Source organism: Delphinapterus leucas, chromosome 1, assembly GCF_059928025.1.
Source record: "Delphinapterus leucas isolate spDelLeu-1000000601 "Yukka" chromosome 1, BTC_Dleu_Yukka2, whole genome shotgun sequence".
In the NCBI taxonomy this organism is placed as follows: domain Eukaryota; kingdom Metazoa; phylum Chordata; class Mammalia; order Artiodactyla; family Monodontidae; genus Delphinapterus; species Delphinapterus leucas.
In genome coordinates, this window is record NC_143129.1 from 180,376,409 (window position 1) to 180,401,383 (window position 24,975).

The window sequence follows — 24,975 nt, forward strand, 5'->3', positions numbered from 1 at the left end:
AGATTTCCAAAGAGAATGTTTCTGATATCCATACATTTCTATAACTGCAAGTGAAATGATATTAAGACCAGAAAATAAGAATCCTACTTTAGAACATATAAAATCTGTATAACTGGTTCTACTTATCAGAACACCCTTGAGGCTACAGAAATACAGAATTGTTTAATCTCCAGGTAACCCCACACCCTCCTGTAAGGAGAGATACATCTTACATTTCAATATCTGCCCTCTTGTTTTTATTCTAAACGGGTTTTTGTTTTGTTTTGTTTTGTTTTTGGGGTTTTTTTTGCGGTACACGGGCCTCTCACTGTGGTGGCCTCTCCCGTTGCGGAGCACAGGCTCTGGACGCGCAGGCTCAGCGGCCATGGCTCACGGGCCCAGCCGCTCTGCAGCATGTGGGATCTTCCCGGACCGGGGCACGAACCCGTGTCCCCTGCATCGGCAGGCGGACTCTCAACCACTGTGCCACCAGGGAAGCCCTCTAAACGGGTTTTTCAAGGACAGAAAGCTTAAAGTTTCCCATTCAGTTTTGGTCTCTAAAAATAACTTCCAATTTTCCCTGTGCAACCAATGGGTTATTACAAAATAAAAAGTACTAAAAATGAAAGCTTAATAAGCTTCAAAACAAAAGAATAACACTAGAGTGTGGCAGGGAAGGTAAAAAAAGAAAGTCTGAACTAAGGTCCCTAAGAATGAGTCCTCTACTCAGGGTTCCACAGAAAAGCCAACTCATGCCAAAACAATGCACACTCCACGAACAAACACACACTATGAAAATGATGAACTAATGAATGGTATTAAGAAACAGAAAGGAAAATCTGGGAGGAATGAAGGTGTGTGTTACTATCTTTTAAAAATCAAGAACTGGTCTAACATCTAGGTAATGTATTTGTATAAATTCTTATTTTTAAACTCACCTGATTCATTTTCAATTCCTGTTGTGTTCTGAAAAGATACACACAACAAAGAAACTTCTTTGATTACATGAGCCCTAAAAAGAAAAACAGACAATTGTGATATGTACCTGCCTACAAAGTTACAGTGATTTAAAACTACATACAGAACTGTAGAGTTTGCTCAAAGGGCTATTCATAAAGCAACTCCATGCCAGATCAACTTCAATATATGCTGAGAACTTACTTTGCAGATTTATTATCTACAATAAAATAGATGTCTTACTATTCTTTACTGAGGCTTCACTGTACTCTACAATTGAAAGCAGACTCATTAGAATGACATCAAATTTTTGCTTTGGAACTGAATCATCCCTAAGAAGAAATAAATTAGCTTTGTTAACAGAAACACAAAGCAGTGCTGAGTAACTTATTATGCAATGTAAATGTTCTTCTTTTACTTATATCAATACTGTGTTGAATACAAACACAATTAGAAAAACACAATAACGTATAGTTATTTTGTTTTTCAAGTTCCTGAAGTAGAAAGGTGGACTTACTAACATTTCCATGGAGAGTTCTCTTTGAGGAAAAGAATGAAAACTTTGAAGTAAAATGCAAATGTTTTAATAAAAGCTGTTTGGGAAGACCTACACTTATTCCTTTAAAATTTTTCTTCAATTTATTCAGAGTATAGTAACAAGACGACAAAATCATTTCTTGGAAATGCAAATGACATACCTGTCTCTAGATAACAACCTATGAAGATGGTCCTTTCTGCAACGTTCTCTCTTAGGAGTCATTTGATGTCATTCATAATATATGAAAATCATGAGAGTAGCACTTGCACTGTAATATTCTTGTTTTCAGCATGTATACATACACATCATTAAGCATAATTCTATTTCTTCACGAGTTTACCTATATTTATGTTTTCTTCCTAGACACACAAGACTCTGCTCACATTGTAACTTCATGTTCTAACTGCTAATAAACCAAAGAAAGTATAATTCAGGGACATTATTCGCCCGAGAATATACCTGCCACTGGGCAGATAGCCTGCCCACTATCCTAAAGAATAGTGCTTTGACATTTCACCCCATTTCATTAATATGGATCGTTTTGGGTTTTTTTTTTCTTGAGCTCTTTAACCACACTCACCTGGATCACCTTTAACAAAGGAACTATATTTAAGCTAGGGCCTGGTCACCTGAACTCGTTTTTATTCGTAACTGGCACAGGGAATGTATTTGATAACTTGGAATTTGTTAGAGAGCTCAGTGCTATACAAATATAAACTTTTATGAAGTAAATACTCAGTGAATACAATTTCAGAAAACTGGTGGTTAACCCATGAAGTCCATTCCTTTAAATTTTAACATTAAGCATCTTTCTCACGTATTTTTAACATGTCCTTCCTTAGTATATACATCCTTTATTGAATATAATCCATCCTTTTCTATGAGACTTGAAATCATTATAAAGTTTAAAATGTGTATTTGTCAAACAGTGATGAGATTAGTGGCCCCTGAGGCGTGCACGCCCGACCCCCTCTACCAGATGCCTACTGACAGCCGTACAGTTCCACCAGGAGGACCTTGTGTGACACCTTAGGGCTCCAGAAGTGAATGAAATGGCAGGGGTTTCATCTGCCCTCTCACTAAACTTTCAGAGGTGGATTTACTAACGATGGCCACGAAGAGTTCGCTCTGAGAAACAACCTGCAGTAAAATGCAAATGTTTTAATGAAAAAGATCTTTGGAAAGATGCTTTATCATTTCCCTTGGTTTGTCTTTTCCTTCTCACAAGAATCATCGGTATCATTTATGAAGCTTCTTCTAAGACCAGCAGGCACTGTGCTACCGTCAAATAAATCAGCTCTGTTAATTTTCACAAGGTAAGTCCCTCAACTAACGACACAAACTCAAGGAAGTTAAGATAACTCCGCCACAGTATCAAAATTTTGGTTTCTGCTATGGTTTCTTAACCATATCTCACCAGCTTTTTACTCTTGCCTCACCTTGCACCTACTATGTGCCAAGCTCTGCTTTTGAACAGTGAGCACACGGATCCCTGCCCTCTCAGGAAGGAGACCACAGTAAACAAATAAGCAAGTAAAATGTGTAGTAAGTCAGACAATGAAAGTGCTTTAGAGAAAAACAGAGAGGCACATGGAGAGGAGGGACAGGGAGACAGGGATTTTAAACTGTCTCTATCTCACTGCCTGTGAATCCATCAGTATGGTCAGAGAAGGCCTCACTGAGAAGGGACATCTGCTAAAAGCTGGAAGGAGAAGAGCTGAGAGTCAGGAAGGGATGGGGGAGGAGCATCATAAGGGAGTAAGACTGTACACAGTAGATGAGAGGCCTAGTGCAGGAGGCGGTGGTACAGAGTGGAGAGGGGTACAGGGGAGGCAGATTTAAGCACAGGCTTCGCAAGGTAAGCGCTGTTCACCAGAATGGCTATAGCTTTTCCAACCAGAGATGGAAAGCCACTGGGAGGCTTAAGGTGGCAGAAGTGACCTAGTGTGACTTAGATTTAAAAAGAGACCGTAAGGAGGTAGGGTGACCTCTTAGGAGGCTAATGCCCCAAAATAGGCAAGAGATGATAGTGCCTTGGCCCAGGTAGCAGAGGAGATATGAGAAGTCATTGGATCCTGGATCTATTTTTAAAATAGAGTCCCCAGGATTTGCTGCCAGATTCGATACTATGTATGAAAAAAAGAGAGGAAGTGAAGGATGACACCAGGGTTTTTATCCTAAGGACATGGAAGAATGGAGCTGCCATTTTCTGAGATGCTGCCTCCTTCTTTCCATCTGCTTGTCATCTGCTTTCCCTCTTTATTTAAAACATCTTCCCTTCCTTTTCCTCCCGTTTTGTAGTTGCTGGCTCACAGGCACAAACCAAACCACTTAGATACTGTGACATCTAAAAATGAATAACTAAAATATTAAAGTACTGGAAACATCTTAGTCTTCCATTTATCTCAATGAATCTTTTTCTTAGTAAAAAAGTTACAATACAATTCAGATATTAATAATCTTCTCTCTGATTTTCTACACTGTCTGTTCCCTCTCGGTCCAAATAGGAATGCACCTATCATTTCTTTCCAGAGACTAGACGATCTTAACACCTTTGTTTAAGGGTTCACAATTACCCCGTATGCTTAGATCCTCCTATCACTTCTAATCCTAATTGCTAAAAACCACACCCTCATTTTTTTTTCTTTCTCCCTCTTGACTCACAACACTGTCATATTATATATCTAAAATATTTTACAATAATCAAAAACATTGCAAATCTGACACTGACTTCTCAAATGATATTTTAAATTAGATTTATTAAACTATACTAAAAACAAGGGACGTTACAAGAAAAGAACTGAGATTTTAGCAGTCTCTCTCAACAGAGGACCACTGCATTTTGAGCTGGAGAACTCTTGTGCAGGACTGTCCCTTCCATTAAGGCCACGCAGCACTGCCCTGCGTAATCAATGCCAGCAGTCCCTCCGAGCATTCTGACAACCAAAAATACCTACACACATCCCCAGATACCCTCCCAGTGGAGAACCTCTGAACTGTAGTAATCATGTCCTAGCTACAATATGATAATATACTTTAGAGCAACTACAGATTCTAAACATTGTCATTGGAATAACTTCCTTAAGATTCCTCCAGGATTGCAAAACCCCTGTGGAAGTGCCTGGCAATTCTACGTACCTTTCACATTCAGTGTTGACTTCAATAGCATTGATTTATATACCCCCTTATCTAACTCAGATATCTCAAGGTCTAAGTTTTATCAAATGTGAGAACTTGAAGTATCAATCCTATCAGTGTAGAAGCAAAGAGAAATCTTTCCACACCTATCACCGAAACTTAATAATGCTATCAAACCTTAAAAAATGCTTAATAATTGTGTCTTCAGTTTTCCAATGGTAAATAATGAAAATCTTAAAATCCCTAGGACTTCTCTGACCCTGGATTCTGTCTTAGTTTCTTTTTTGGATTTCTATGCCTGACCAAATCTTCTTTAGTATGTCTACATTTCCCTTCTATTCTACCTGTTGACGCTTTTCAGATAAAGTATATTAGACAGATACAGATTTAGAGCATGTGAATTTCTATCACCAACTATACTTTACTAACAGCATACACTCCTACAAAACTAAGAGCTTAATCTTGATTTCACAGATCCAAGGTTTTAATAATATACACGTACTTAACTTTTCAAGATACTGCTTTCAAATTCTAGGGCAAATCTTCATTACAAATATTTAGCTTAATAATACCATAAAGATGATTTGATTATACATGATCAGTATGAATACAGCAACAATAGAATAATTAGGGTCATTATTCAAATGCAAGTCCCTTAGAAAGTCAAGACAACCTCAGCAACTGTTAAGCTGCTGTCATCTGACATGGAGGCCAGAGACCAGAAAATCTAGAAATATGCAGGAAACCCCATAGAAATATGCAGTTCCAGGGTCAGACCGGCTCTGCAGCCCCAGCCATACCTCTATCACGCATCCTCTGAGATAAGGCAGATTAAAAAAAAAAAGAGAGACACAAACTACCATTAATGCAATACGTCTAACACGTCAATCTGTCGTACCTGTCCTTTGTAGACTTGTGAAACCTACAAAACTGTATGAAAAGCCTTTAAAGAAAAAGCAATAGCAGATTCTTTAAGATTAGTTTAAGTCTGGGAGGAAAGGGAAAGAATGAGGAAAATAATTATTTGATTCGCATATTCACCTATAAGTTACTGATAATTACTTTATAATTATTCTTTTGAATCAGTTTAGATCTTTTGGGCTATTTGGAAAATAATCAAATTTGCAACATTCACTTAGGGGTCACTAATATTATAATTATTCTCTTAGATTACAAAAAAATCCCACATTGTAACATCAAGACTCAGAAGAAACTAACTTTTAAGATTCAGGAAGCAACACACAGCTTATGGACAAAGAGTGAAACAAAAATAAGAGAACTAGCATGACTGTATCAAAATGTTTAAAATCATAAACACACTGGAAAATGGACTAGATGCCAAAAAAACAAGTTTTAAAAATATCACTTTGTAAAAGGAGTCTTGGAAAGTTTATGACCTACATTAAAAAAATGATTCTAAAACTCATCACTACATACAGTAGATCTCTCATGGTAAATGAATATCATCGTAGTAAACACAGAGACGATTAAGCTTTTTGCGGAGGAGATTTACAGTGCTTAACACTCAGCTTGATTCTTGCAATCCAGAAACTTCTAGAAAAATAATCAAAATATCTAAATTATGCCAACTTCTCAAATGCAGTTTTTATTAACAAACACAGCTGATGTACTCACTAGAAAAAGCTACCATTCATAATTCCTACCAGAAGAATGGAATCACCAAGTTACAATCTATAAACTCTAGCTATCAATATGAAAACTTTTAGCATCTATTCGTTGGATTAAGCAAAAGCACACAATTCATAAATATTGAATCTGCCTAGCAATTTGCTAAATGAAAAATCATTCGTTTTCCTTTTCTGAAATAATATACAAATTTCACAAGAATAATCATCCAGAACATCCAGTTTCACACTGAAGAATATATACCCCCAACCTTCCTTTTAAAAAGCAGACGATATCACCAAATTAAATACGCTAAAGTGGAAAACATCAAAACTGGTATGTTTATCATTCTCAGCATAAGGAGTCTGTGTGTGTGTGTGTGTGTGTGTGCGCGCGCACGCGCGCGTGTAAAGAGACTGAGAATACAGCAAGGATTTGGTAATTCTTTGGTAAATCAGAGAATATGAACTCTTACTGCTTTAAATTGCTCATGTTTCTTACCGTCTAGAATGATTTCCACCCGAGGCAAAAGGCAATGGTATAACAAACCATATCACACAGAGGAATTTCCCCACCTAAAGTGTATATTAAGAGATACAAAGAGAACAGAACGCTCACAAATAAACCAGTGATTTCTCCCATTTCAATAAACTGGTTTCCTCAATGAGGCCCAGAATACCACAGGCAAATATCCCAGAGCCTGATTCCCCAAATTCATAGAGCAGTGTCCTGACACCAACCTAAATAAGGAAGCAGAGATTAGAGAATTTACTCCAGGTGAGATAATTCGATATTGACAACAGTTTCCACAGAACTGAGGGGAAAACCAGAAGGTCCGCTGTTTTGAATGGCTTCAGAGCCACCACAGAGCTCCGGTGAGACAACGAGGTTGATTAGAGTTTTTGTTTGAAACATCTAAGTTAAACAACACCACAGTAGAATGTTAAATAAGAGACCAGCAGATAAACTAGGAGAGTACTATAAATCCAAATTTAGATTCTGGCACTTTAGGGTTCTTTTCTTCCCTTAGAATATCTCTCCTTCACTTGAAAAAAAAAATTAAAAGGAAATTTTTCAAAAAACACTGCTCCAAGCATCCACTAATAAAGAGCTGGCTTAGCAATAAATGTATAGCAATTGCTGATTATTTATCATTTACCTGCTGCTGTTATAGATGGCTACTATTATACGCTCTCCCTATTCTTTTGACTAAATGTGTACATCTATGTCATTATATTATGCTGAACGTTTAATTTATTACATCAAAAATTTCAGGGTTTGTTTAGGGTTTCTACAATAATTCTACAAATGCTTTCCATTTCTCCATCTTTCCAGCGAGTCCCCGCTGTCTGATGAGAACTGTGCACAGATTCAAGATCATTATTACAACTCCCATCTCTCCCCAGAAAAGGACAGCTGAACCAGCTGCTGACTGTATATTCTACAAAACAGCATTAAACTCAAAGAAGTTCCTATGAAATACTTCTCTAACATTTCCCCTATGTTAGATGTGTAAAAACTTCAAATTATTATAAAAGGAAAATTAAGTCGATTCTTTCCTAACACTCAAATGCCAAGCTTCCAAATCAAACACAAATTTTCTAAAAGCAAAAGATGCCCCGTGACAGTTCACTTCACAATTCCCAAAATAAAATGAGTTCTCAACTGAGCCCTTTGAGTTATTGTTCTTCCACTGGAGCTGCCAATGCAGATGTTACTTATGTGATTAAACATGTAAAATTGAGAGATTTTCAAGAACGCCCAAAATACTTCTGAATTTCCTTTAAAAGGGAGGAAGGCTTCAGTAACGTGAGGCTCTTGTCCCGGCTCTCAAGTATGCACTTTCTCACTTTCTGAGCATTAATACGGTCACCTTACACGTGGCTGCTCGGAGCTTTTTTGGTTCTTCCTACACAATAAAATACACAGGAAAACTCAGCCTCCACAAACTACACATAAATGACAAGGAGGCTTCTGAAATTCATAAGCGAATAACAGGGCAAAATCACAAGTTACACCACATAAAGTGACAACTGAAACTAGATTTCACTAAGATGCCGGGCTCACAATCACGAGGTCCTAGAGGTCGTCTCCCAAGAGTTCATTATTATTCTGGTAGGGAGTGACTCTTCTACTTTAAATAAAACTGAGGTTTGGAGCCTATCCTCTAAATATGTAACTATTTCTGTTCTCAAGAGCATTTTAAAATAACAGCAACACCTACCGTTTGCAGAGTAATGTCTGTGTACTGCTCTACAGTTGAAGAAGCTCTGTACACACATGAATTTTTATTGTTTAAAGGGAAGTATGTTTCCTCAAAATAAATTATTTGTGGTTCTCCTTTCAAGGTAAAGAGGAATGCCCGCCCCCCATGTATGATACAGAGGATGAAAGACAACCCCTTGGTGCCATCCGCTATAGTAAGCCAGCCAGTGCCACTCAAGTGAGGGTCTGTGCAGAGCAGTGATAGGCTAGATGGGATAGTTCTAGGGGCGTTTTAAGTTCCAGGTTAAAAGTAAACTTGGCCTGTGTGTAACGTTCGATCCCCAGGTAGTGAGGGAGGAGTTATTATCCACCCAGCCTCCCTCCTGACCCACTCCACAGGCCCTGAGGGTCTTCAGAGAAAGATGGAAGAGGGATTACTTAAAAGCAGAGCCGGTGAACGTATGCAGGCAGGAGGCCAGGGAAAGAGTCTGCTTTCAGGGCTGCCCATCAGCAAGGCAGCTTCGGCCACCTGGGGGGGGGCAACTTGCCCCAGAGGAGTTTCCGACGGAGAACTGCCACAAACAAAGCAATGCCTAACAGTTTAGGAAGGTTAAATTGACAGGAAAGAGTGAGGAGGCAGGAGAGGAAAGGGCAGCCAGAAAGACTGGGGCCAGGCAAGCCGGTTAAGAATCTGGATGATAAGCGATAAAGGTTTGAAACACAGATGACAGCTGAAAAGAAACAAAAAATATGACTAGCACTGCAGAGGAAGAATGAACAGAATGTGTTTTCTAACTGAACAGGAGGTAAAAAGAGATGGTGAAGATGAGTTCAAAATCTGGTATGTGACTGACAAGAAGAATGTGTACATTTTAAAGACAGGGCAGCCAGGAGTAGGGATGGCATTTAAGTGGAAGGTGGTGAGTTCCATGTTAGAGGCTCTGAGGAGAGGCCAGACATTCAGGGGAAGCTGCATCCATCAAACGGGAAAAAAAGGTCCCACCACAGACTGCCTTCAAGGTGGGGGGACAGAGATTTTAAAGTCTTCAGCCACAAGGGGGTACCTAGGGACAGAGGAAATTGCCAAGAGAAAAATTATCCAGAGAGAAGAGTAGAAGATGAAGGACTGGCCTTTGTGCAAAAGGCATGGAAAAAACTAGGAGAAAAAGTCGCCCCCTCCACCATGTTCAGTAGTGGGAGGATGGGACAGGCCAAAAACCTTTAGGACTGAGAGATAACTTGGAAGTGTTTCTCTTGAAAATAACTGCCACGTTATCCCTCAATACCTATTATATTAAACAGGTATCTAAGAAAAACGCTATTAATGTTTCTGAAAAACCTAAAGTATCTCAAATTGCTCACATATTCACCTATTCTTCTTAAAACATCCCAGGAAAAGACAGAAGTAATCACTGTCCACACTTTTCAAACAGGAAGAAGAGAGAGAAGATAACTGTCCTACCCCTACCACGGCCAGAAATAACGAAGTCCCTGCGCTTGATCTGTGAGATAGTTTATTCTGTATATCGAGGTAGCGCTCAAATAAATTACCAGGGAATTGCACTGATACAATATTTATCACCCAGAACAAGTGACCTGACCTGCTCAATAACCTCTAACAGAGGTAACAGAGCTTCACAATGAAGAATCTAAATTTATCCCAAGAGTCCATCTTTTTAAAATTCCTACTTTTAGATGTACTTCAAAATTAGGCCTCTCAGAATTACGGCAAAGTCCCTAAAATAAGACTCACGGAATGGGAAACATTTAGAATCTCATTTTTATACTGATACTCCAATTTATGCCTAATTTACACTGCCTTAATAAGGTCTTATGAAATGTGCAGAATTCATACTGATATATAAGGGTTTGGTGAATCTCACAATTCTCTTCAAATATTGATGGCATCATTTAAATTACTTGAAAATGCCACAGAATTTTCCCACCAGAGTTTAATGAAGTCTTAGTGGAACTACTTACATGCACATGTAAAGTTTCGCCAATTTCCAGACAGGCTGCCCACGGTAATCAAACTAACAGTTGCACTTAGCTTTCCATATTTCAGGCAAACTGTGCCAAGAAGTAATTTAGCTCTTCCAAAGCAAAGCCTATCATATGATTTATTGCAAGAGCTACAAAATACGTTTTTCACCAAAATGGCTGGCAAATATATAAGTATTCAGTGAAACCTCCTTTATTGTATGCTCCAAAGGACTAATAAATGAAAACAGAGTAGATGACGTGAACCAAGACCCTAAGAATAAATATTATATAGTACTGAGAAAAATATTATAAGTATAATTCACTCCAAATGAACCAGATTTATTACATACAATAACTCTAATACATGCTTCAGGGAAGTCAGGGTGGGGAATGAAAGGCATTCTCTTTAAGAAAGAATATTTAAATGACACATGCATTCATCCCAGTGCATGAATGTGATTCTGTGCATTCAGATACTCTGTAATTCAGAAAACCAGCCCATTATCAAATGTGGTCCAAGAGCACGTCTCTTCTTTTCTGCTTTATTTATCTGTTAAGTGCTAAATTACTCATTATTATTATTATTACTATTACTACTGATTAAAGATTACTTATTCCTCGATAAAATTTCAATCTATACTGTTCTTTTAAATAATTCAAATAAAGATTTGACAACTTATACTTTTTTTCCCCAGGGGAAGTTGCATGTTTGCCATAAAAATCAATAACCTATCTCTAAATTATAAAGTAATAGTAAGCACTTCAAAAGTAAACTTTATTTCTTCAGGACAAATTTATCACTTTCAGTGCATAACCCTGAACCGGTGGTTTAAAAAAAAAAAGATTTTAGAAAAACTAGACTTTTATCATCAGTTTTTAAGGGGTTGCTTCACTAAGTCTCATTTTCTAGGAAAGACCATTGTTTCCGTGTTATTCAGTATAACAGACCACAAGCTTAAATTATTCACCAGGTATCAACTCTATGCAAATTTATTTAAAATTCCTAATAATTTAACCTACACACTGGGAACGCTGATCCTATGTCATGAAAACTCCTCCGTAGTTTCCAGGTTACCTCACATTGCTTTACCTCTTGCCACGAAAGGGACGCCAAAGCAAAATTTCTGAAAGTGACCATTCAACAAAGTCATAAAACCAAACTCAGGAAAGAACTTCCACAGTAGGTCCATTCCCTGGCTTCAGTGGGGACCTGAGGTTAACCATGCGTTGAACAGTATATTCTTCCAGTTCTGTGACTACAGAGATTCCATAAACCGCTTCAATGATTCAACCACCCAGTCTGATGGACTTCCGTTTAATGCAGTGGCTGCGAACTGGGGAGATTTTGCCCCCCCCCAAGGGACGGACATCTGGTAATGCCTGGAGACTGTCGACTGTCACACCTGGTGGAGGTGCCACTGGCATCTGGGGGGTAGAGGTTAGGGATGCTGCCAAACATCCTACAAGGTACAGGTCAGCCCACACAAATTACCCAACCCCAAAGTCAACCATGTTGAGGCCAAGAAACCCTGCTTTAGTGGAGCCTAAGTACTGCCTTCAGATGATTTTATCAGCTCTAACTATAAACAACTAACTTCAAAAGTAAAGAGCCAGAACAGGACCCCAGACCTCTCACCAAGTGCCGGGAGGAGTGAGAGCATAACTGAGGAGCTCCAGGCAAACGGCACAGCCCCAGACACACGTCAGCAGTATCAGTAGTAGTCTCTGTCGGGTAACATCCCCATCATTTGGAAACTCCCTGGATCTACACGTTGCCACGCAAGCTTGACAATTTTCCCCCACTGTCCACCTACTCCCTTTTCAGTCCCCACTGTGGAGTTTTCTAGTGCAGCCCACAGGCTTTTTTTCTTCTGCATGGGAATTAAAAATAGCATGAAAATCAAGTCAGAAGACATGAAAATAGTAAATAACCTAAGGTGCTTTCCATCCCGGAAAGTCTATGATTTAACAGGACTTAAAAGGTTTGTAAATCAGATCTGGAACTTGAAAAGAGATGGGCAGCTTAAAGAAACAGCCCCATGAATAAATAAACATCTAACGTAAAATAATCATCAAAAGAATATTCGTGCAGACATATGTATGTAACTGCACAGACCCGGCTGAAGGAGGAGAATAAAAGGGAGCTGAGGGCTTCCCTGGTGGCGCAGTGGTTGAGAGTCCACCTGCCGATGCAGGGGAAACGGGTTCGTGCCCCGGTCCAGGAAGATCCCACATGCCGCGGAGCGGCTGGGCCCGTGAGCCATGGCCGCTGAGCCTGCGCGTCCAGAGCCTGTGCTCCGCAACGGGAGACGCCACAACAGTGAGAGGCCCGCGTACCGCAAAAAAAAAAAAAGGGAGCTGAAACGGAGTGCTATTTCTTAAAACTGCGTTGGCAGGAAGAATGAGTGTTTAGAGGCTAAAAAACAGAATTTACATTCTCATGTATCTTAAAAGATGACAGAACTTTAAAATTCACAATAGAAAAACCTTTTAAACAAATCTTAACGAAAAGAAAATCTCAGGCTATAGAAACCTTACTGATCAATACAGAATTGATAAATAAATTATGGCCGACATGGCCATTAAAAATCATATTGAATAAGATTTAGTGGCTTGGATATATGCTCACAATATCGTAAGGGAAGACAAACTGTATATATGATATCAATACTGTAAAAAATGTAAATATATAGAAGTGAATAAATATATACAAGGAAAGAAATACTCATGCACACCAAGAGAGACAGGGAGGAGAATGAGGTCTGCCAAAATGTTCACAGTGGTTATCTGAGGAGTGGGAAGGGAATGGCTGATTTCTATTCCTTCTTTGTACTTTTCTCCATTCTCAAATTGTCCTACAGTGAGAATCTTTTGTTACGTTTTGTACTTACAAAACGAATATCAATACATTATTACAAATTTATACCGAATTGTTTCAGGAACTGGCCACAAAATGAGAAAAAACAAATGTGAATATGCCAACTTTTCAATGAAAGAAACCACCTTCAGAATCAACAAAAGCGAACCTCTATTGAGCGTTATGATTACATGCCTGGCACTTTTCTAACCACTACAAATGTATTAACTTATTTAAACCAAACCAAAAAAGATGTGTAAAAAGAGCCCTGGAACACCAGAACCTGTGAACAAATGTTAGTCCTGCTATGAATTTCCATCTCAGTTTCCATCGCTTGAAATGAGTTGTTTGATGATCTTTAAAGGTCCTCTCAAGGCTACACTGAGATTCTACATGTAAAAGAATGTGGGCAAATGAGTGTAAGTTAGCTTCTGGAGAATGAAGGGGCAGCTGCATGCCATCTCAAAAGCAAGACCCTACTAAAAAGGAACATACGCTATGTCTCTCAGTTCCTCCTCCTTAATATTTGTACAACACATTTCATAACATGTTAAAAAAAAAAATCAACCAACGTTTAAAGGCCTACATTTCCCCAATACTTGCACACAACTGATCAAACGGAGATGAAGTCTGGCATCTTAAGAGAATCACTGAAAGGTTCCATTTGTTAAACACTGTGGCTGCTTTTCTGTAGTAAACAAAAACTTTAAGTAACACTTTAATCGCCTTCTGGGTAGCACCATTTTAGTGTCTGATTAGAGGGATTTAAAGACTTAACTGGGATTCACCAAAGGGCGTTCCACCTCTGAAATAGAACCAAAACCCCAATGCAACGCTGAACGGAAGATGAGGGGCCAGCATGCGTGTCCTCTCTGGGGAAATTACAGCTGCGTAGTTGAGGGAATGTGGGCTTCCCGGGTCGATGTGGGGTTATTCCCGGTTCAGTGGTTCACGTGTGGGTCGGGAGCAACCACGAAGGTGTGGAAAAGACGCTGACCTGTTTGGTCTACTTCGTGTCTCACTTGCCACCATGAAAAAACAGGTTCGTGGCTATCTCTGGTAACAAAACGAGTAAGAGAGAACTGCACGTCTGTTAAAAACAAAAACACCGGTGGGTCTATGATGGGATTACCGAGGGAGAACACTCCCAGGCTTAAACCACACTTTGTGAATTGAGGAAACACAAAGACGCGAGACACAAAACAAATTCAGAACGAAAGTGTGAGAGACACGTTCGGCTGCAACACAAAAAAGAGAAGCAAGACGACTTGAAATTGGAACGGCCCTGGGACCCGCTGGGGTCGCAGCCGCCCGCCCGGCGCCGCCGCCCCGCAGCCCACACGCGTCCTCCCCGCGGGGCGCGCGGCAAACCAACAGCGACAAAGCGGACCCTACTACTTCCCGGCGCCGGGCCCCAAGGCCGGGCCGAGGTGCTCGTCGCGGGACGGACTGACCCCGGACCGCCATCGGGCTGCCGGCGGGCCGCGCCTCGTTCCGGGGCTCCCGCGGGCGCGGGACACAGGAACCTCCGAACCTCGGAAGGGGCGCGCCCGCCGGCCCGCCCGGCCCTACACGCCCGAGTCCCCGGCGTGTCGCCCCTGCCGCCTCGCTCCTCGCGAGCAGGAACGAGAGTCCCGGCGCAGAGCCCGCCGCCGTCCCGGAAGCCACCCGCCCCGGCCGCCTCTTACCTGCGCCCGCCGCGCCCCGCGCCTCAGACCGCCGAGAGCCGCCGCCCGAGCCGCCGCCGCCCCTCCGCTGGCCCAGGAGCCCGCGGCCGCGCCTCCGCCATCTTGGCTCCGGTCGGAAGTGACGTCGGTTGGCGCCGGCCGCACGGCCTCAGGGACCCGCGCTGCCCGCGCGGTAGCCTAGGGCCGCGACCCCCGGCTGAGCAGACCCCGACGCGCCGCTGCCGGAGGTCCCAGACCCGGGCTGCACACACCCCGAGGGCGCGGACCCGGGCCGCCCTGGTTCAGAGGCGTGTTCGCCCCGGGGCCCCGACCTCTGTTCTCGCGGGCTCGACGACCTGGGCCGCACGCGCTGCGACGCGCGCCATCCTCACGGGGACCCCGCGGACCCCAGCGGTCAGCGCCGGGGCTCACCGCCACCAGTCAGTCCGCGCCAAAGGCTTGGGATTCTGCGCGATCGAAAGTTACTGCAAGAACCCACAGCCTTTAATAAAAGGCGGAGGGTGAAGGAAAATGGGTTCATCGCTATGTCCGTGTCAAATGAGTAAACACAGACCCCATTTTCCCCTGTTCCCTAAAGGACCAGGCTAGCCTCCCCCAAAAAAGACCCAGCTCCAAGAGGGTGGATGCAGCTGGGTTTATTTGCGCATTCATTACAAACAAGTGTTTCTTGCCTGCCCGCCATGTGTCTAGCACTGTGCTACGTGCTGGGGCTACAGCACAGAACGTGACATTGGCCTTGTCCTTGTGGAACTTGTGATTTACAAACGAGGAAGCCAACAGACAGCCTGGGTGACAACGAATGACTGCTCTCAGGGAGATGAACGGGGTTGAGTTGGAGATGTCTTTTTCGACATCCAAGGAGCGATGTGTATCAGACATCTAGCAGGCAGTCGGCAAGGAGTCTGAAGTGGGGGAGAGAGGTGCAGGCTGGAGATGAGATAGAAAGCTGGGGGTCTATCGCGTATGGATGGTATTTAAAGCCATGATCACTTCAAGATAAAGCCTTGAGAATGAAAGCAGGAAGAATCTAAATGAAATGGGTGACATTAGACTCCGTGGAAAAGCCCCACCCTAAGGAGACATACTAAAGCGCAGTTACTCTTTGGAAACTTGAAGGAGCACACAAATCCGTTTATGTAACTAGGGTTTAATTTTAAGAAAACATGATGAGTCAACACGTATTATCATCTTATTGTGGAGGGATGATGCTAACGACCTAGTCAGGTATACTGAACAAATGAAGATAATCTCATCAGATAAATTTTTATCAAGGTCTTAAAAAGTGACAGGGTCAGCGCAGAGCCTAAGAAAAAAATAAAATCAGGCCTCAAGCGTTTACTTATTTCTTCCACTGATATTCAAGGGAAAGAGACCTAGATTTAAGAGATACTTGCATGCATGTCACTAGAAGTGTGTACTCTGCTGTGGATCGGAGCAGACATCAGACTCTTCCATCCCTTACCTAAATCAGTGCCTCCCAACGTGATCCCTGCATCGAAATTACTTGGAGTATCTGAAAAAAAAAAAAAAAAGAACGTGAGGGAGACTCGACCGTTCCATCCACAGTCAAAACACCAATGTACAAATCAAAAACCTTTTTTAAAAAGCTATATGCCGTGTGGTATTCAATAGAATGCAAAGGAAAATAAAGGAACATTAAGCTAGAAGTGACACAGTGAACCAGAACATGTACAAGATAGCATCATGCCAAGAGATGGTTGACAGAGTAGTCAGTGGTTGTCCTCCCTGTCATTAATCTAAAATGACTGGGTGTTTTAGTTTTCTGTAGATCTTGCAGCAAATTACTGCAAACTGGGTGGCTTAAAACACCAGAAATATTGGGTTGGCCAAAAGGATCGTACGGGTTTTTCCATAGCATCTTACGTAAAAACCCAAATGAATTTTTTGGCCAACTCAATATATTCTCTCACAGTTCTAGAGGTCAAAAGTCAGAAATCAGTGTCACTGGGCCAAAAATCAAGGCATCAGCAGGACCACACTCCCTCTGGAGGCTCTAGGGGAGAATCTTTACTTGCCTCGTCCAGCTGCTAGTTGGTGCCAGTGTCCCTAGGCTTGTGGCTGCATCAGTCTTCAAGGCCAGCATCTTTAACTCTCTGCTCCATCTTCACATCACCTTCTCCTCTGTGTGTGGTTGGATTTCCCTCTACCCTCCTCTTCTAGAGAAACATGTAATTGCATTTGGGACCCACCCAGGTAATCCAAGATCATCCCCTCATCTCAAGATCCTTCACTTAATCACATCTGCAAAAACCTCTTTCCATAGGGGATTAGGACATGAACATATCTTTAGGGACCATTATTTAGCCTGCTACACTGAGTATATCTTCAGCACTCCTAAATTCCCCCCTTCATCAGCCATCGTTTATTTTTCATCTGCATATGTTTCTTGAACTTTTATATTTTTCAACTTGTGCCACTGCTCAGGATAAATAATTATATATATTTTGTCGACTTAATCCAAAAAAGATACGAACTATTGATAATACAATGTGATTTCATGAATGTTTATTATCTGATATGCTAAATATTACTCTTTTGTCTCTTTGAAAAGGTGAAAGATATTGCTAAAGGATGAGGGAAGGATTTTGAGACATTTCATCACATCTCATGGGCCATTTCTGTATTAGGGGTATGGAAATATAAAATGCACTCTTTGTCTGGAGCTACAACGGGAATGAAACTCCACTTTACACAGATACATCTAGCACAGATCCCGGCCAGTTTTGTACCTTGGCATGACGTACCATTACAGAGGACAGTCATCACCATTCGTCATCCCGGTACCCAGAAGAGTGTCTGGCATGTAACAAATGCTACATAGATATTTTTAGTGGGAAAAAAGTCTTCTCCCTCCCTCTTCTGATGTGGCTGGATTTGAGCAAGTATGTGTTGACCAAAGACTATGTGATAAGCAATATCCTCATTGACAGATGAGGAAATGGAGGCCAGGAAAGCTTAGTTAGTAACAGAACCAGGTTTTGAACCTAGACAGTTTAGCTCCCTGGTTAGCTGCGGGCTTTACAAGTAAACTCTACTCCCCACGCCACAACCTCCAACAAGAAAAAGCTTGAGAACTGCTACAGGCAACTCTGCTGCTACAGGCAACTCTGCTACTACATGCTCTCAACTAGTTACTCCTCAACCAAGATAACTGGGGTAGGAATTGGGAAGTATTGTTTTTTAATATCTGCATAAAGAGACCATTCTAAATACTCTCCCTGTATTATCAAGCAAGAACATCAGGGGGAAAGGGATTAAGTGTCTAAGAGCAACTGCATCAGATGAACTCATATCTTGTTCAAATAATACATCACTTACTTTTTAAAAAATACTGAGCCCCCTTTCCTCCTGAATGCAAGTTGTTTTGAACGAGATCCAGAGTCTCTTCTTCCAGTGTCTCCACCTCACCCTCGCCACTCACCATCCCTCTGCCAAGTCCTTTACCCAAGCAAGGAATGACATCTGAGCAAGCACACCAGCAACCGGAAGATTCGAAACTTAGATTCTGGGTTCAGATTAAAGATGAATGAATGAAGTTCAAAGATAGAAACTCTGGGGACTAAAGATACAGCTTATTGCATGATGGACTCTTTTGGCTGCACAGTTTCAGTGCAAAAACTGCAGCCTCCAAATGTGTAGACGAATCTTAGCAGTGGTGAGATTTAAAGGTAAGAAGGGGAAAGGAGGGAACCTTTATTGAGTGCCAGTCTGCGCGGGTGCTTTCTACTACATTCTCACTTAAGGCTCATGACAATGACAACAGTGGCTGCTGTTTTATAGGTGAAGACGCTGAAGCGCAGACTGTGGGGGACACAGCTGGTGGAGAGGCAGGGTTCAAGGACTCGTCCAGGGTCAAAGTCCATGATCTGTCTATTGGCCATGCTGCTTCCCAGGCATCAAGGTGCTCTTAGCACTACACTCTCTAGGCACTAGGGAGAACACAGAAGGACAAAAACGCCACCCTGCATCCCAAGAACTTAGGGTCTAGTGGAGCAGTCTGGACTTGCTCACAAAAGCACAGCAGGGCTCAGTGTAAGACTAGAATGGCGTCCTTATGCTCCCCATGTGTTCCGTGAGGGTTTGCGCCCCACACCTTTTTTTTTTTTCAATATTACTTCAAGGCAACCTACTGAATGGGAGAAAATACATCTGATAAGGAGTAAATATATAAAGAACTCATATAACTCAATAGCAAAAAAAAAAAAACCGTATTAAAAAATGGGCAGGGCTTCCCTGGTGGCACAGTGGTTACGAGTCCGCCTGCCGATGCAGGGGACGCGGGTTCGTGCCCCGGTCCGCGAAGATCCCACATGCCACGGAGCGGCTGCGCCCGTGAGCCATGGCCGCTGAGCCTGCGCATCTGGAGCCTGTGCTCCGCAACGGGAGAGGCCACAACAGTGACAGGCCCGCGTTCCGCAAGAAAAAAGGAAAAAAGACAAGAAATAACAAATATTGGCAAAGATGTGGAGGAAAGGGAACTCTTGTGCACTGTTGGTGGGAATGTAAATTGGTGCAGCCACTACGGAGAACCATATGGAGATTTCTAAGAAAAATTAAAAATAGAACTACCATATGATCCAGCAATTCCACTTCTGGATATTTATCTGAGAAAATGAAAACACTAACTCAAAAAGATATATTCACCCCCATGTTCATTGCAGCATTATTTACAATAGCCAAGATAAGAAAGCAACCCAAGTGCCCATCAGTAGATGAATGGATACAGAAGATGCACTGTGTATATATATATGTACATACATATACATTGTGTGTGTGTATATATATATTTTTTATATTTTTATATATACACACAATGGAATACTCCTCAGCCATAAAAAAGAATGAAATCTTGCCATTTATGACAGCACGGATGGGCCTTGAGGGCATTCAGTTCAGTGAAGTAAGTCAGAGAGAGAAAGACAAATACCGTATGATCTCATTTATATGTGGAATCTAAAAAAAGAAAACAACAACAAATAAAACATGCTCATAGATACAGAGAACAGAGGTGAGGGGTGGGTAAAATGGGTGAAGGGAGTCAAAGGTACAAATTCCCAGTTATAAAATAAGTCATGGGGATGGAATGTCCGGCACGGCAACTATAGTTATAATCCCATAGTGCATATTTGAAAGGTGCTAAGAGAGTAGATCTTAAAAGTTCTCATCACAAGAAAAACTTTCTGTAACTATGTATGGTGACGGATGTTAACTAGCCTTACTGTAGTGGTCATTTTGTAATACATGTTCATATCAAATCATCTTTTTAGAAGGGAGGAATGTTGGGGAGGGGTGGACAAAAGTGAATGATTAGTATTTTGTACAGTAGTGGTTTGTCTAGTATCCTTTGCTGGATTGGAACAGCAACAAATAAAGAATCATGTAGAAAGGAGGAAAAGAAGAGAAAGAACCAACTCCAAGATGCTAACATTTCTAACCAATTCAAATTCATGACCCCTAAAATAACTGTAATCCATACTCTAAAAATAATTCAGAGCACTGTATCAAGATTTTTCATCACACCTCTTATACCACATATTTAGAACTAAACACATTAATAAATCTGTTAAAAAGTTCGGAATTTCCCGCACAGATGTCCCTAAGTAGCAGCATTCACTCCTATTTCAGAACCACGAGTGTAACAAGCTCAGAGGCCAGTGTAGTTTTGTTCTAGAGAATACAAAGGGAAGTTTATTAAAGGCTTCATCTTCCTTGAAGGCAGAATTAATTCACTGATACACCACCATGAGAGCATGAATAAAACATATAGGTTGGCAACAAAGACATAAAGTGAAAATATTTTTCAGCAGGAAATAGTAAGCAGCATGAGAAGGAATAGAAGATAAATCAGGTAGAGAAATATGCAGACAGCACTGAGGTGGTAAAGCCTCAGCCTGCATTTGTTTCCCAAGATTGGAAGCTCCTGTGTGTCTCTTCCCAGGACATCTATGGACAGGACCGCCCGTCGTACCTACTCAGACAGAGCTCATTCATCATCGACATGAGTCCCCGCTTCTCACCACTGACACCTGTGTTCTGGAAACGCTTTGCTCCCTGTTTTTCTTCACCTTGATTTTCATCTAGAATTCACTCATCACCCCTTCTCTCCTCAGCATTTTGGTGAAATCTTCCCTTAGGACTTATATTAGATTCCTAGGGCTGCGTCAACAAAGTACCACAAACTGGATGGTTTAAGACAACAGAAATTTATTCTCTCATAATTCTGGAGGCTAGAAATCTGAAATCAAAGCGTTAGCAGAGTTGGTTCCTCCAGGAGTCTCTAAGGGAGAATCTGTTCCATGCCTCTCTCCTAGATTCTGGTGGTTGCCTTGGCATTCCTTGGCTTGAGGACACATCCTTCCCAATCTTTCATCTTCACATGGTCATTTTCCCTCTGTCTTTCTGTGTCTTCGTGTGGCCTTCTAGTGAGAATTCTATTCATTGGATTTAAGACCCACCCTAGTCCAATATGACCTCTTCTTAACTAATTACATCTGCAAAGGCAATATTTCCAAATAAGGTCACGTTCTGAGGTTCTGGGTGGACATGAATTTTGGGGGCACACCGTTCAACCCAGTACAGGAGTCGAGCCCACAATGATGGCTTCATCTTTATATGAATCCCTGCGTAATAGCCATCAGCAATTAATCAAATACTCTCTCCCATTGTGGTGGGACTGCATATATATTTTTTAAGTCCCAAACATATTCTACACCCCTTAGAGTGAAAACAGGGTTGTACATGCCTGCATTACCCTAACAGTGGTAGACAACTGCAGATTCATAAACACCTGTGCACTGTTTTGTAATTTAAATGTGACCTGTGTAATAGAAACGTATTAGCCATATTAGCAAGAGCTTATTAGCAAGAACATATTAGCAAGAACTCTAGACCTGCGCTGTGAATTCGCTTCTCTTCCAGTTTAATTGGACTGTTTGCCTCCTCCACACCTCCCAAACATTTAAACTTCGTTGTCATCACCAGATTCTTTGGCTAACAATAGAAATAATGATACCTTTCCAAAGCTTCCCAAACAGGTTCAGAAGGCATGGCATTCCTTTGTCGCAGAGATCACCATTTAATATAAGGCAGCCTTACACATGTCGCAGCCAAGACAGCACCTGCCAATACCTGCCAGGGCTGAGACACCTGAGCCTCTACTCAAAACCTACCCATTGTCCAAGTTATGATTAACTTTAACTAATTGTGAAGCAGTGGTTTTGCCCCCAAATGGATGCTTCACAATGTCTGGAGACAAATTGGGTTGTCATAGGTGGACAGGAGATGCTAGTGGCCTCTAGTGGTAGAGGCCAGATAGGCTGCTAAACATTCTACCATACACAGGACAGCCCCTTCCATGACAAAGGAACCATTTTGGCCCAAAATGTCAAAACGTTGAGAAACCCTACTGTAGATTATTCTGCATTTTCCAGTCTCACCATTAGACATGTGTCTGCTCAACTGGAATATGGAGCAGGAACTCATTAAGGAAACGGAGTATTTCTCAACTTGTTCTTCCTTACCTCCTCCATCCCAGAAGCCTTTTTAGACATTCTTTTCCTAATGACCCTCCCTTACCATGAAATTTTAATGTCATAGATACACTGCATATCAGTTTGTGTACTCTATGTATAACTGTTGTTTTTACACCCTGGTGAAATAGTATGGCTGTAGTTACTTAAGAGCAAACAAATATTTTAGCAGGGAATAAATTAATCTTTTATGTAAGATTATAAACAGCTTTTAAAAAAAATTGTGGTAAAACATACGTAACAAAATTTACCCTCTAAACCATTTTTAAGTGTACAGCTCAGTGGTGTTAAATACATTCACATTGTTGTACAACCGTCAACCCCATCCATCTCCAGAACTCTTTTCATCTCATGAAACTAAAACTCTGATTAAAATATAACTCCCCATTCCTCCCCCAAACCCAGCCCCTGGCAACCCCCATTCTACTTTCTGTTTCTATGAATTTGGCTACTCTAGGGACCGCATATAAGTGGGATCACACAGTATTTGTCTTTTTGTGACTGGCTTCTTTCACTTAGCATAATGTCCTCAAGGTTCACCCACATTGTAGCAAGTGAGAGAATTTCCTTTCTTTTTAAGGCCAAATAATATTCCAGTGTACGTTTAGGCCACATTTTGTTTATCCATTCATCTGTCAATAAATGCTTGTGTTGCTTCTACCTTTTAGTGGAATGTTGCTATGAACATACGTGTACAAATATCTAAGATCCTGCTTTTGATTCTTTTAGGTGTATACCCAGAAGTGTGATTGCTGAATCATTTGGTAATTCTATTTTTAATTTTTTGAGAAACTGCCATACTGTTTTCCATAGTGGCTGTACCATTTTACATTCCCGTCAATAGTGCAGAAGGGTTCCAGTTTCTCCACACCCTCATCAATACATTATTTTCTGTCTCTTTGTTAGTAGCCATCCTAATGGGTGGGAGGTGGTATCTCATTGCGGTTTTGATTTGGATTTCCTTAATGACTGTTGATGTTGAGCATCCTTTCATGTGTTTATTGGCCATTTATATATCTATTCAAGTTCGTTGCTCATTTTTCAATCATGGTTGTTTTTTGTTGTTGAATTGTAAGAGTTTTTTAATACATTTTAGATGTAAACCCCTTATCAGATATATGATTTGCAAATATTTTTTCCTATTCTCGGGTTGCCTTTTGAGAATGTGGATTGTGTCCTTTGATGCACAAAAGTTTTTAATTTTGATGTACTGTAATTTATCTATTTTTGCTTTTGTCGCCTGTGCTTTTGGTGTCATATCCAAGAAATCTTTGCCAAATTCAGTGTCGTGGAGCTTTCCCCCTAAGTTTTCTTCTATAGTTTTAGCTCTTATGTTTAGGTCTTTGTTCCACTTTCAGTTAATTTTTATATATGATGTAAGTTAAAGATTCAATTTCATTCTTTTGCATGTGTTTATCCAGTTTTCCCAGTAAAGAATATTCTTTTGTTTGTTGAAAAGATTATCTTTTTGCTATTGAATGATCTTGGCACCCTTGCTGAAAATCATTTGACTTTATATGCAAGGGTTTATTTCTGGGCTTATAAATGGTTTTTAAATATAAATTTAGCTCAGATATTTCTTCTAAAAATATTTGTTGCAGCCTTTGAAAAATTTTTGGTGTTTTGTTTTTAGAATTTTTTTTCTTTTTCTTTTTTTTTTTTTTTGCGGTACGCAGGCCTCTCACTGTTGTGGCCTCTCCCGTTGCGGAGCACAGGCTCCGGACGCGCAGGCTCAGCGGCCATGGCTCACGGGCCCAGCCGCTCCGCGGCACGTGGGATCCTCCCGGACCGGGGCACGAACCCGTGTCCCCTGCATCAGCAGGCGGACTCTCAACCACTGCGCCACCAGGGAAGCCCTGTTTTTAGAATTTATGCTAAGAATATTTAAATGTTTGTGGCTTAGATTTTTGTGTCCCCCAAGAAACTAGTTTTTGCCCCTGTTGAGAATGCATGAACTCTAATCAACATCATTCTGATTGAGGGAGAAAAAATTGATTAGTACAAAGGTTGAATCTTGAGCAAAATAGTGTTGTTGTATCCATAATATATCATTCCCCCAATTATTTTTAATAATGAATGTTGTTCCTGCCAAATGTCTTTCTATTATAAGATCAGGACTACACTCAGCAGAGCCAAAGAGGCAGCTTGCCCAAAATCAACTAGAACCCTCTAACAACAAGAAAAAACTGAACATTCGATTCTTCACACTGTGGTTACTTGAGCTAAAGATATCAACAAACTCAGACTCCATTTGGACTAAAGAGGGACCTTGACTCTTTCTAGACATATTTCATGGTGCAGTACATAAAGATGGCAATATGGAAAGTTTAATATTAACAATACCTGAGAACAAATGTCAAAAAAAATTACTAGCAAGACTGAAGCCTCTTAATATCCTTTAATGCCAGTCAGGGTTATATCTACTTGCAGAGAGAGAGCCCAACGCATAAGAAA

General features: G+C 41.1%; 1 protein-coding gene across 5 annotated transcripts in view; it reads right to left on the bottom strand.

Moving 5' to 3' along the window:
• Positions 1-14,987, bottom strand: part of PRDM2 (PR/SET domain 2) — a 119,362-nt gene extending 104,375 nt beyond the window's left edge. For 2 of the 5 annotated variants that reach the window (XM_089900893.1, XM_089900882.1), the window contains exon 1: positions 918-14,787. In XM_089900893.1, coding sequence (XP_089757019.1) covers positions 918-926 — 9 coding nt within the window. In that variant the 5' untranslated portion in view covers positions 927-14,787. Of the gene's footprint in view, positions 1-917; positions 14,788-14,971 lie in introns of those variants that run through there. The other 3 variants (XM_089900875.1, XM_022598665.3, XM_030763910.2) reach the window with 3 other exon arrangements.
• Between the last annotated feature and the right edge of the window lie 9,988 nt (positions 14,988-24,975).